Below are 13,938 nucleotides of genomic sequence, written 5' to 3'. Positions count from 1 at the left end.
AAATATGTAAGAAGAAGGAAAAACAAAGGGTGTTCTGGGCTGGGGCGGGGGGAGAGAAAGGTCATTAACATGTCCCCTTTAACGCTGAAACCAAATAATGTTGATCAAATTGAAAGGGACTTTACTTTGGTAAAACATGTTTTTATATGATTACTCCACATATGATCATGAACAGTCAACCACTAATATGCTGGCACTCTGGGACGTTAATGTTTATTTTTCTCTTCTGTCTAGCGTAGCCATTTACTCACATTTATTTTGAAAGCCACAGAGTCTTTCCTTAGTGCCAGAATCTCTAATCTGTGGTATATATGAATGAATTCAGATATCATTTAGTCTGTTCTCAAAATGAAAATCAATCAAGCCTGGACAGTTTTCAATGGGATCTCTGGAACAGCTGATATTTAGGTTGAACTATTCATGAACTCATATATGCACACAAAACATGTAAATGATCTCCCACCTTAAATAAATAAATAATGAGGGGATTATCAACAAGCTATTATCATCATCACATAATGATTACATCAAAAGCTGTTCATAAACTACATACCCCAATCATAAGCATACATAAGTGCATGACTTGACAAATAGTGGCAATATAAGTTACAAAATGGGACTAAAAGCTCACCACCAATCTGCCAAATTACATAACACATGTAATACTGGTACAGTTACATAAATGATGACTACACATAATGACTGATTTATACTTGGTTGTGCATTGACACCACAAATTGCAGACCAACAATCTCACAAGGCAGTGCACTGTCCGTGATGCATTATGGACTATTGGTCATTCTTGACACCGGTATGCAACTACTCTAAGTAAAAATCAGGCTTTAACTTCAGCTAATTTGTGTGTTATTAAGCGGAATAGATCACATTGTATGTAAACCACTTGGAGTATTTTCTCATCATCAATCCATGTAATCAATCACTAGTTACCAATAGTATAAAACCTTCCAATAACCGTAGCATTGTTGCGCTATTGAAGAACAACTTCATGCAAAGTACTATGTACTTCAATGTGTATGTAATTGAGCACATAACTGTATGTATTAAACAAATCAGTGTAAAGTTTGATGAGTTTTGGCCTGTTCATTTCATTTATCTGTTTGACTTGTGAAGCACCTCAAATTCATACTATAAATGTCAGTGGAAGCATTTCAATGAAATACACATTTACTAAAGTACTCCATTTACTAACTAATAGACAAAGGAGTGGATTATGATGGAGATTTTGTATGAATAGATACTCTCATGAAATCTTTAAAATATGATTACTGCTGGTGGCAACACACTATAGAAAGTTTCATGAGCTGTTGTCCCAGACATATTTTCTGCATTAGGTAAGGTTACTCAAAGAAAGCCTTAAGAACTTGTCCTTAATGCTCTACATTTGTGTTGGGCATCCTGGTTAAGAATGCATCTAGCTCAAATCTTGTAGTGTCTGCTAGCTCTAAGAAATATGATAAATAAATAAAAATCATTAGTAATTTTTCTGGAGGAGATAAAATGCTGACTTGAAAGACTATGGCAAGAAAATGAGATTAGGTGTCAGGAGTGCGAGTGCCTCAGTTACGGTCTAATCCAGATGTCAGAGAGAAACTAGCATCAGAACAAGCTGGATGAAGAGAAGAATCCCTATGGAGGACTTCAAGGAATGGGCCCGTCCGCATTCAGATGTGTTCTCCTGCAATAAGAATATAGGCAAAACAGGCCTGAATAGCACAAACAACTGCAGCATTCATGTAATGTGTCCGATCAAAAGAGATTGTTGCAATGGTAGCAATTGATATTCTTTTACCCAGGCACTGTAGTCAAAGCAGGTAGCTGGGCCTTTACGGTATCGTGCACTGCTCAGCACTTCACATGGATTTTCCTCCTGAACTGTTTGCGGGAGTTAAGGGAGATTCTCATTCTGCCTGAAATTCATGTAATTTGCACAGGTAGTAAAAAATGCACAGCAATGTTCAGTCCCCCAAATTAAATACTATATTATCAAAATAAGTTTAACCACTTTAACCCTTTACACATCAGCTATTTGAAAATATCTGATCTACAAGCTGGGAAATGTGGAATATCTTTTTAGACAAATCGTGTATGGCACAACATATTTACAGATGGATTGGGGGTCCTTGGCATGAAACGGTTATGATGTAAAGGATACACTCCGTCCTGACTAGGGTCAGTCTCTCTATCTCACAGGAGCTGCAGGGCAACGTCTCAGCAACCACAAAGAGAAGGTTTGTATTCTCAATCCTCTTCGCATGAAACAACCTATGAAAACAGGTCGAGTGAGCATTCAACATGAAAGGTTGCAGAGGTTGGAGAAGCAATCAAACACTGAAAACCTATTTTGTTCATGGTGTAAGAACACACCTTGAGCAGTTTCCACAGTCTTGCAGCACATTGTATGAGTTAGTGGTGTTGGTAAAATAGAACTGGCTTTGAATGGTCACACAGCTGCTTTCCCTAGTTTCAAACCCTTCTACTAATGCATCACCTGCAACAAAAGTAGGAAACCTATAGGTTAATAAGTAGTCTGTAAGGCATTTTGTACATCGCTGTCACACAGAAACTTGTATCTTCAATTGTATCTTATTTTTGAAAATAACGCATTTACTTACATATTTATTTTAGACAATAATGAAAAGACCAAAATGTCAAGTGGTTAACTCAGTATATGTGTTTTATAAATATTTAACCAATGAAAATTATAGAGGGTATACGCAATTGCATGCATAAAGTGAGTGGCAAATCGAGTGGCAAAGTAAGAAGAGGGAAAGTGAGTTTAACATCGTTTAACGTTGTTTAATGCAATCGGATAGGACTTTTCTGTTTGGTTGTATGGGGGGCTGTCAAGGCCAGAAAGTTGTTTTTTGCAACTCAGTAGGTGTTCCCGTATAACTTCCACGGTATGATGATGATGTCACGCACATAACCTCTAAGCTTGCGACTAAATAACCCACTGGTCCCTTTTTCCATTTCCTAATGTAACAGTTTTGATCAACGTTTTTCATCCAAATACTAAATGTGATTTTTATATTCTCAATTTATCATATGATTATATTCTCAGCCACATCTCAACACTCATTTTCTTAGTACTCTGCTATCTTATATGAGTGCATATTTTAGTACAGGCTGTATCCATACATTTATGCATCCATGTACAATTGTACGTATTTTGTTTGTCATTATATAGAAACCAACCTGATAAGAACCAGGTGTTATAGGCCATTCCATAGAATAACTGCTGCATTACAGACCTGAAAAAGTGAGAAAATTACAGATTGTGAGAAAGTGAAGTACACTCTGGAATCAATACAGTATGTCACATTATCAGTATGTCAACACACTGCAGTTACATCAAACTCAATAAATCTCCAGTTTGTATAAGTTGCCATCCTGGCATCACATCTTTAATTTCACTTACAGTCTGGAAACGAAAGTACACTTCACTTAACATTGTGCGTATTTGGAGTAAACTCACCATGCCACTGCTGAGGACCACCACGCCAAACTTAAGATGTCAGCAACTGATGGCTAGAGACACCATGATGATCAATAGAAAAGAGATTAGCAGTTAGAGACATTATTCAAATAAGCTAATTCCTTAAAAACAGAAGGTCACATTTTTAAAAAGGGAAACGACATGCACGTCCCTAACCCCTAACTGCTTGGGCAGGTGTTGAGCGATGAACAGTAAGCAGAGAACATTAAATAAATGCTTGCACACTGAGGGCTCCAATGCTTTATTGCACACAAAAAAAGGTGTGAAGTTTCGAGCTCAAAGCTCTTCCTCAGACTTTTTTGTTTTTGCAATAAAGCATTTGTCGCATTGGAGCCCTCAGTGTGTGAGCCGTGAGTGAGCGTTTATTTATTTTTCTCTGCTTAAACCGTAGAGGTTTCATTAGAATTCTCTCTGGCCTCCCTGCCTCTCACCACAAAGATGCCTCTTGGAGCTGCACCAGTGTGACTGCTGCTGACTGGTTCACATGCAGACTGGTACTGGAAGGACTGACGACGGACATAGATGGAGCTATTGTAGAGTGCGTGCATCAGGTAGGGGTCCACATCACCAAAGAATAGGCCCACCTGTAAAAAATACAATTAATAAAGTCAGTGGTTTGTTGAATGTGTACAATACTGTACATGCATTAGTGAAACATTAACCTCAATGTATCAGGCGCAAACAAATCAGTCAGCTCCATATATGGGCAAAAAGGGTGAATGCCCATACAGTAAATGGGCATATACTGATGATCAGCGGTCTCCATATAGGGGCATAAAAGGGACAAGGACTGACAGATACAGAGATCTCCATATATGGGCATGAAAGGTACATGGACAGACATATATAGAGATCTCCATATACCTGTGGGCATATCTGCGAGATGTAGGTGTGACGGCCGCCACCGCCTAGCAGCCGCGGTCACGTTCACGACACCATGACTGCAGCCATATAAAGATAACGTTGAAAATGGGTGAAGTGCTCCTTCAAGTACTGTAACAACTTGATGGGTTTTTCATCTCCTTTCCACTTTTTGGTTCCCTCTCCACTTGTGTTCTTGTGCACGATACAGTATCTATCTACTGTACTGTGCTGTGTTAGCTTGGAAGTTCAGTTACAACAAACACATGCTTACCTTCTTCCATTGATCCCTCTGGTTGGACATAACCAGGAACCCACCATCATCAATTAGATAGCAGAGTAGGTCCTATAGACAACATTAGATAGTTAACAACACAACACTACACTTAACACTACTACTATTACTACCCCCCACACGCACGCACCGCCCGCACGCACGCACGCACGCACGCACGCACGCACGCACGCACACACACATGCACGCACGCACACACACACACACACACGTGCGCACACGCACACACATTTTATTATACTGTTGTGTTGTGCTGTGTTGTGTGTACAGTGATATGACATGATACGATGAGGGTATACCATATCATATCATATCATATCATATCATATCATATCATATCATATCATATCATATCATATCATATCATATCATATCATATCATATCATATCAAATCAAATCAAATCAAAGGCATTCACAAAAGGCTTGGTGTTTGCAGCATATGACCAATCGTTTCTCCTGGCAGCAGAGCAGCATATTTCACAAACTAAGAGCAAACTTATTAGACAAATACGACTATTCAAACACACATAATTGAGGCTAGAAGCAACACAGCTGCAGCTGCCAAATGCAGGAAGGCCATCTGGCAAAAAGAAATCTAGGACTGTGTGAATGCGGAGGCTCATAATAGGCTTATAATATAACGTCATCAGGGCACAAGTAGATCTGACTATAATTACATTTGTGTATTCCGTTAAATTAGACTGTACTTTAGATTGTAAGCGGCCTATGATGATATGGGTATACAAAAGCACAATGAAATGACTCTGATATTACTCTGATAAGCTGACACAGATAACCCCCTCCAACGAGAATATGTATACCTCTCAATTATTATCAAGGAAAGCCAAAGGGGTTTGCCTGTCTCTGAACATTCTTGCCCCCTTAGAGACACACTCATGATCCATGCACTCCACACGATTTCCGTGATACAATTTTCCAAGTTAACTGACTGGTCCATAGGTGGTGCATTTCTACATGTTGATCGGTTAGCAGGTTATGTTAGGTGTGCTGTATAAGTTCCCATGGTGAGAAAGAAGTGTACACCGCTGTAAGAAGTGAACCACGGTTTTATCCCTGAAAACCCAGGATTAAATCTGAATTCAGCGCACTAACCCCAACTCCTGTTTCATAGTACAGAGTACAGACCTCAGATCATATCAAGTACAGTCTTTGAGTGATAAAAGGTCTCAGAGGGTAATAAGCTGATATTGCTGGCTGACCAATCAGTACAAGGTACAGTGCATACCATATGCTGAACTCTGTGAGTTACCACACACAAGGAAATCACTAGGAATATCAAACGTGTGGTGGACTAAAATCGGCCACCAAATTCGGTTGCTGTGGATGGTGTGGTAAAATTCAATTCTGAGAAGAAATGTAGGAGTTTAGGCACCAAAAGGTTAGAGTGGAAAACGGCAAACAGGCTTCGGCACAGTTCACAGATTACTTGCGTACCAAGGATGAGGGACAGCTGAACCTGCCATGTTGTCAGCCAACTCCCTCTCCACACTGTTTGGGAAATCCCAGCGGGATTATGCTGTATATGCCCCTCAGTAGAGTATACACAGAGGTCTGTGCTTCTCCCCGGCGATACACAGACAAATGTAACTACTGTATACAAAAGGCTTACAATTCGTCCCTTCCTCTAGCAATACATAGGGCATTGTAATTGTGTGTCTGTGAACAAAACCATGGGTTTACACAAAAATATGTTTGACAAAAGCCAACCTTAAGCCAAGTCATGCTGGTGTTGACAGGTTTTACACCGCCTGGAGTATTTCTGTATTGCTAACATGCCTCTATGAATGTTAGTTTACATAGTTATGGTCATGTGAAAGAAGAAATATTCTTACATCAGTGTTTGCTTCACAGTCCATTTCACAACTTCTTGATGGCCCACACTGTTAGGGGTTAAGAAAAATATCGTTGTGACCCAAACAAGGATAATCTATGCAATCAGTTATCCCTCATACATGGTGGTGAATTCATATTACCTTTTGTGAGCCTTGACGGCTATCTGACACATTGCTGGCCAAGATCTTAAACTTGTCCACCCAAGCTTCCAAATCCAGCTTTACTCCCACAACTAATCAGTGATAAGATTCACATGGTCAGATTACAGGGAATACATGTGAAAAGATGAGAAGCAGATCATTGGGAACATGTACGTAAGAGGACAAGGTAGTCTAACACTTTAAAAAGGTAACAATCCCATAAGGTAAACTATGATATGAATATGAAAGTGTCACATACCTGCTGGCTTGAGAAGCTTGCCTCCTAAATTAACTTCAACAGATGAACTAACCAGTACCCCAATGGTGCCATTCTCTGAGCCCACAGGGTCGTCCATGGCTGCTTATAGGGGTGTAGTTAAAAAAAGAATGCATGGTGAGAATACTCTCAGTATTATCTTAGAATTATGTATGCCTACACCATTTTGACCCCAGACAATATAATTATTCTTTAAATAACACACAAAATACTTTATCAAGAGGATAATGACCAGTTAATTAACTCTTATAATTAGGGCTGGGCAATATGATATGATACTGTATTATATGATATGATATCAATGTAATTGATATTACATTGATATCATGATATGAGACTATATCATCTCATTCATCTGGGATTTTAGATATCGTGATGCGTTGTGAGCTTGCAAATCTGTTACTTTTGAAAACATTTTAAAAACTAGGGTGATGCCTGTTGGGAATGCATGCCCCTGGGTTTTGCAATAACCAATTCATTGTAACCATTGTCAGAGTAGCTAGTTCACTGTAGCAGCACTCACTCACAGTATCACAATACAATATTATCGACACAATATCGAGATATTTGGTCAAAAATATTCGTCCCAGTCCTGTTTGATCCATGTTTGATTTTGCCCAGCCCTACTTATAATGATGTAAAGGTGTCCCCGATTACTAAAACATAAAATGCCTTTGCACAGTTTGTTACTCACAGGTCCTCTGTGGAGCTCTGAACATATAGCCTTTATTGTCTAAGCTTCGTCTGTAGTAGTTGGAATTGTAAGGTTCAGGGTCCTCCTCCCATGTTTCAGCGGCCCTGCAAAATAGACGAATAATTATACAGACTTTAGGTAAAAGCACTGAGACTATCATCAAACCACTGCCCTACCAAAATAAGCTAGACCTAAGAGCAATATAGCCGCCAGGACAGTGTGGTCAATTTTGAGGCCCTGTACAGCCTTACTTACATGTTGGGAAAAACCCGCGTTACTCCACCATCTGTAGAGGCAAACACAGCCAGGAATCCATATCTGCAACACAGAAACTTGAAGTCAGTATACTGTACATCTTACGTCAACTCGATACCAGGGCGGCTTTTATGACTTAAAGGGCCACTTTGCCCCTTTTGCAACCAGATCTTATTTTAATGATGTCTAGGAAACAAGAAACACTTTCCTGGGGTTTTTATGTATGCAAAATGTGTTATTTTAGTATTTTAAATGTCTGAGATGCGTCAGACATGCGTGATTTCTTTCTACGTACGCTTTAAGACATAGACCCGCCCTTGGTGACGCCCCGCGCGTCTGATTGGCCAGAGCTCATTGTTGTCAATGTCAGAAACAGTCAGAGATGGCGGCGCCCTGTGACAGATGATGACAGGCGATAGGCGTAGTATTCTAAAGGCACAGATGACGCTCCAGAATTAAAGGCAAACGAATATTGTTTATGCGGTTTGCTTTGATTGAATGAATTGTGATTCGATCTGGGTGTTCTAATAAATAAAGTGTTTGTGGTGATTAGCGTGTGTCCGTATTTACTAATATTATTTACGCGGTTTGCTTTGATTGAATTGTGATTTGATCACAATGTTGGGTGTTCTAATAAATAGTGTGTCCGTATTCGGTATAATACTACAAAGGATAAAGCTGAAGGGAATAGTATAACAAAGTCCCTTTTTACAGTACAATAATGTTTCATGTTTATGTTGACATCTCTAGCGTGCTTTCTCATGGATACTGTTATTGACTTCGTCATAAAGACTCATAACATAAGTTCACCGTCATGAATCATGTCATGATTATGATTGTCATGCGGCGACGATGTAGGGTTTTCTAATAAATAGGCTACAGTGTTTGTGTTGATTAGCGTGTGTCCGTATTCTGACCTTTTATCGGGGACGGCGACAGATAAATGTTGGCGTTTTAATATTATTATCGCTAAATCGCTAAGGTTTTAATATTATTATCGCTAAGCTTCTCCCTACTTCTCTCCCTACTTCCTCTACTCTTCTTCTGACAGCAGCAGCATAGCTAGCCAATAAGAGGGTTCGCGGCCAATCAGAGGCAGGCGGGCCGCGCGGGGCGTCACCAAGGGCGGGTCTATGTCTTAAAGCGTACGTAGAAAGAAATCACGCGTCAGACATTGGTCTCACTTCCTTCCTGGACTACATGTTGTCTCAGTCAGACAAACCCACAGACCGCCCACATGGGGCGTCTCCCAACCCACAGACCGCCCACATGGGGTGTCTCCCAAACGCACAGACCGCCCACATGGGGTGTCTCCCAAACCCACAGACCGCCCACATGGGGTGTCTCCCAAACCCACAGACCGCCCACATGGGGTGTCTCCCAAACCCACAGACCGCCCACATGGGGTGTCTCCCAAACCCACAGACCGCCCACATGGGGTGTCTCCCAAACCCACAGACCGCCCACATGGGGTGTCTCCCAAACCCACAGACCGCCCACATGGGGTGTCTCCGCCCACATGGGGTGTCTCCGCCCACATGGGGTGTCTCCGCCCACATGGGGTGTCTCCCAAAGAGTTCCAGCAGCCTTCTTTCTTCCCCCTTCGTCAGAACTTGGAGGAGAAAGTCACACCTCCAGTCCACGCAACCCCCCCCCCCCCCCCCCCCCCCCCCCCATGCACCAAAGCATTATGGTCATTGTAGTAATTCAACAATCCAGTCAAACACACTTTCTGGCCATAGGGTGCAAATTTCAAATTGTGCTACTGTTATTTACTACAAATACTATTAACATTGAGTGACTGCAGTTTCTTCCAGTGGTGAAATGTCCCTTTAAGACTCATCACAAGGCATGCCTATACACTACCGCCTGTATCCTGAATGTTACTCACGCATTGAGATCCTTGTTCTTCCATACTCTAGAAGCAAGCTGCCCAATGATGCCAGAATCCAATATCAGGTTGTGAATGAGGCCTTGGTCACCTGAAACACAAACAAGCAGATAAAGTGACCATCTAGCATACGATTAATATCAGATATTGTGATCCACAACAAACAATTGACACATATCATGAACTCACAGTCTTCAGATTCCGGTGTTATATCCACCATTAGTGAAAGGAAGTTCTCCAAAAACTGTGTGTTGTTGTCGGAAAGTTGTAGACGCTTGCAATATTCCCTATACAGGAAGAACAGATTGCATTTTTTCTTCTTCCTTTTGACATTGAGGCAAATATAAAAGCAGAGATACATAGTGTGTGGTGGCAGGGTGTTCACCTAGGAGCCAGAAACACATGTCCTGATGACTCAAAGGAGCTGGGCAGTAAAGACTGCAAATCTGAAAAGAGTTATGAGGTGGACAGGGACAGAGAGGGAGAGAGATTGTGTGTGTGAAAGAGAGACCGCCAGACCGACCGACCGCCCGCCCACCAGACAGACAGACAGACAGACAGACAGACAGACAGACAGACAGACAGACAGACAGACAGACAGACAGACAGACAGACAGACAGACAGACAGACAGACAGACAGACAGACAGACAGACAGACAGACAGACCGACCCACAGACAGACCGACCATTTTATACTTTGTTAGTGTAATGCAAAAGTACTGAAATAGCCGATATACCAGCTCACCACTGACTACACTCTATATTCCTCAATAAACTGGCCCTCTATACTTAATATTCATTGGTTCACAAGTCCGAAGACTGATTGACTGGCCGACCGACCGACCGCATTACCCATTAGGCAATTTTAAGTATACATACCAGCTCTCAGTTCCACTTTTGTATTGCTGCTTTCCACATTTGAAATGTTGGAAGCAGCAATACTATTGACAATTTAGGCATTTAGCAGACGCTCTTAATCTAGAGCGATTTACAGTAAGCTAAACTTGTGTAAGGTAAACTGAAGGTAATACATCAAATGTATGAAGAAGCATCATCAGCTTACATAAGATGCATGGTCATCAAGGCTAGGGCAAGTGCTAGGGCAAGAAGTGCTACGGGCTAAAGTGGAGTCTGAAGAGATAAGTCTCTCGTAAATTGGGAGTGATTCTGCGATGGGGATTTTGTTCCACAGTTTGGAAGCCAGAAGGGAGAAGAGTCTGGGACATGTGGAGCATTGTCATAATAAAAAAAAGTGGAGCTGAGAGAAAGTGAGCAGATTTAATTATTTTCACTGTTGATCTTATGTTTGTCCAGCACCTTCACTTTACTTTAGATTAGAATATGCATACACTACTTTTGTTTGATAAATATTTAACAAAAGACAAGTATAAAAAAATAACTATTGGATCCATTTCCGGAAAAGTTTCAGCCTGACAGTGACATGTTAAATTGACTCTCTAGTCTAGTGGCTAGACACTCACATTGAAGCTGCAGCATCACATCGCTCAGGTCTGCCTGGATGTAGTATTCATTGTAGGGAGGCAATACCAATCCAAGACTGTAGGTACGAAATGGAAAAAAATTAGTAATATAAGGCAACAAAAACTCAATCTTTGAATCCTACTCAAATTGGATCTGCTTCAACATACTCATTTTTCATTTCAGATGGTCAACTACTCACCTATAATCTGTACCATTGATAGGTGTCCAGGTGTAACCTCTATATGCCTCATCAATGTATTGCTGCAAAAAAGGAAACATTCCATACCACTTCAATGTTATCCATTTAAAATCCCAACCCACTGAATGGTACCATACGTCACGGTGTCTTCACGCTGTCTTTGAAATTAATACATGAATTAATTATAATGATTTAAACAACTTACCTCATCAATTGATTTAAGAAGTGTTTTAATCTGCATTTCACCTGGTCTTCCGTCAATCATCTGTCGACGAATCTAAAACGTGAAAAAAAAATGGATTATGTAGTCCAATATACATAGAATCGACCTCCGTTGTAACTGCGTGTGTTTCTAAGCAGATGCTATTCATTGACCCACAAATAATACATCTAATCGGCAGAAGGCTTTGCAAACAGAAGTGCTCCATTACCAATAATGCACTAAGCACCTACCTCCTCTTTATTGCTGTCTTCTACCTCTGCATCCAGAAAGTCTAATGTTACAGGCTCTGGAAGGTCATCAAGCTAAAAAACACACATAACATGATGACATTTTTATCCACCATGTACAATTTTATATATGGGTCAAAGACGAGCCGTGCAAATTTGTTGTCCGAAGGCCATACAAAAAAATATGTATAAATATACATTGACTTTTGTATTGCAATTTGCAAACTATTAATTTGATTCTGTTATTCAACATTATTCTAAAGTGTCAAAATATCAATCAGTGTAACAGTCCGGGCAAAAGTCTTATAATGCCAATAGTATTTCTTAAATGTTAAAATCCATCCTTAAAAATAAATGAACACCAATGGCATAATTGTGCTAGTGCTCACAATAGCATATACAAAAACTGGGTGATCTATTCTATTATCTAAAAAGTATTTGAAACTTAAATCACTTTTGTCCGGAATGTTGTACTTCATCATTCGGTGCAACACAGGTAAAAAGCCATTTTAAAGCATAATAATTGTTCCAACAGTTGGAACAAAATCGTGAATTTATCAGTGCAACAGACAGATTATCTTTTGTATGCTATTATTTTATTTAAATATATATGGAAAAGTAAGGGTCAAGGTAATTACTTGATATAGGTGGCCAAGGAATTGCCCGGCAGGCTAAATATGTTTGCGAGTGGTTCCATCATTCAGTGTAACACGTTTGTCATTCAGTGTAACAAAGGTTTCATGACAGTAGCTTTGTTATACCTTGTTTTAACTAGTTTTCAACATTTCACTATAATCGTGCATTGCAAGCTATTATATTTAACTGTGGTATAAACACTATGATAACAATAATATTATCATTTTTAAACTATGTGTGGCATTTTAAGGTATTATAAGACACCAGGGGCCCTATTTTCATCAATGCCTTACCCCTTATCCCTAAACCTCTTTGCCTTTTTTTTTTTACTATTTAGAATAATTGTTCAACTAGCTTTGTGAGCTTGTAAATCGGCTATTTGAACATTTCAAAAATGTTTTTCAAAATAGTAAAAAAGGCAAAGATGTTAAGGGATAATGGGTAAGGCACTGGCAAAAATAGGGCCCATTGTCTGTAAAATGTAGATGCCTTACACTGAATAAAATGCAAAACTCTATGAAACTAATTGTTTTTGTCTCTATTAGTAAACAAAAGTTATTGTATTTTTATTTAAAATACAGTTTGTTTCTGGTGTTACACTGAATTACATTTCGTTACCCTGAATGATGTATCATAACAGCCCACAAATCTTGCTTAAATGTGATTTATTTTCTTTCAACAAGAATTATAATCATTCCATGAACTATTATTACTTTGCACCAATAATAATTTCCTTTTATCTATTTTTTATAATAAATCTGTGTAAATTAAGCATTAAGCAATTCAACATTTTGAACATATTATCCTGTTATTCTGCAGTCTTTATAACTGAAAAGATAGGTAAAAGAGAAAGAATCGTGTTGTTAGTAATAGTAGTTCAAAGGGCCATAATTGTTATTGCTGAAGGAATCACATTTTGTTTATTGATTGGTTAATTGATTTATTGATTGAAACCTTTATTTCAGGGAAATCCATTTCTGCCATGTCAATGGCGTCCTGTGTACAAAAGGAACATTTACAACAATGATTTTACAGACATGACATAGACAACAAGGTACACAAAATAAAATAAAATAAAATAAAAAGGCTTTCAAATATTACACAAAGCAGGTGCATAGTCCTTCTTCCAATAGTAATGTCTGCTAAAGAATCTTAGGGGGGAAAAACAAGGAAGGACATTTAACTAAAACGGGGAGAGAGTGATGGGGAGTGACACGCAGTAAAGGCCGTCAGGGATCGGGACTCGAACCCGCAACACCGTCAGGTTGCATTGGAGCCTAGGTACCCGGATCGCTAGGCCAGTGGTCTGGGCCCTAACTTCGCTAGATAGTCATTCTGTGTAATAATGCCCATAAGTACCAATAATATTACTTATTACACAGCTT

At 39.7% G+C, this 13,938-nt stretch overlaps 1 protein-coding gene across 1 annotated transcript in view; it reads right to left on the bottom strand.

Moving 5' to 3' along the window:
• Positions 1-1,558: 1,558 nt before the first annotated feature.
• The window catches only part of cacna2d2b (calcium channel, voltage-dependent, alpha 2/delta subunit 2b), a gene marked incomplete at its 5' end in the record, with an annotated part of 32,960 nt that continues 20,580 nt past the window's right edge, over positions 1,559-13,938 (bottom strand). Inside the window, 20 exons of the mRNA XM_079511417.1 lie at positions 1,559-1,696; positions 1,811-1,893; positions 2,174-2,283; positions 2,386-2,509; positions 3,217-3,272; positions 3,497-3,549; positions 3,949-4,101; positions 4,653-4,724; positions 6,528-6,575; positions 6,669-6,760; positions 6,928-7,026; positions 7,640-7,743; positions 7,895-7,957; positions 9,786-9,876; positions 9,975-10,072; positions 10,171-10,231; positions 11,268-11,344; positions 11,468-11,529; positions 11,673-11,744; positions 11,921-11,992. Coding sequence (XP_079367543.1) covers positions 1,601-1,696; positions 1,811-1,893; positions 2,174-2,283; positions 2,386-2,509; positions 3,217-3,272; positions 3,497-3,549; positions 3,949-4,101; positions 4,653-4,724; positions 6,528-6,575; positions 6,669-6,760; positions 6,928-7,026; positions 7,640-7,743; positions 7,895-7,957; positions 9,786-9,876; positions 9,975-10,072; positions 10,171-10,231; positions 11,268-11,344; positions 11,468-11,529; positions 11,673-11,744; positions 11,921-11,992 — 1,686 coding nt within the window. The 3' untranslated portion in view covers positions 1,559-1,600. The remainder of the gene's footprint in view (positions 1,697-1,810; positions 1,894-2,173; positions 2,284-2,385; positions 2,510-3,216; positions 3,273-3,496; positions 3,550-3,948; positions 4,102-4,652; positions 4,725-6,527; positions 6,576-6,668; positions 6,761-6,927; positions 7,027-7,639; positions 7,744-7,894; positions 7,958-9,785; positions 9,877-9,974; positions 10,073-10,170; positions 10,232-11,267; positions 11,345-11,467; positions 11,530-11,672; positions 11,745-11,920; positions 11,993-13,938) is intronic.

This window comes from Electrona antarctica (genome assembly GCF_951216825.1).
Source record: "Electrona antarctica genome assembly, chromosome: 9".
Classification (NCBI taxonomy): Eukaryota; Metazoa; Chordata; class Actinopteri; order Myctophiformes; family Myctophidae; genus Electrona; species Electrona antarctica.
Note: the sequence above shows the minus strand (reverse complement) of the source record. Positions and strands in the feature narration are given on the sequence as shown.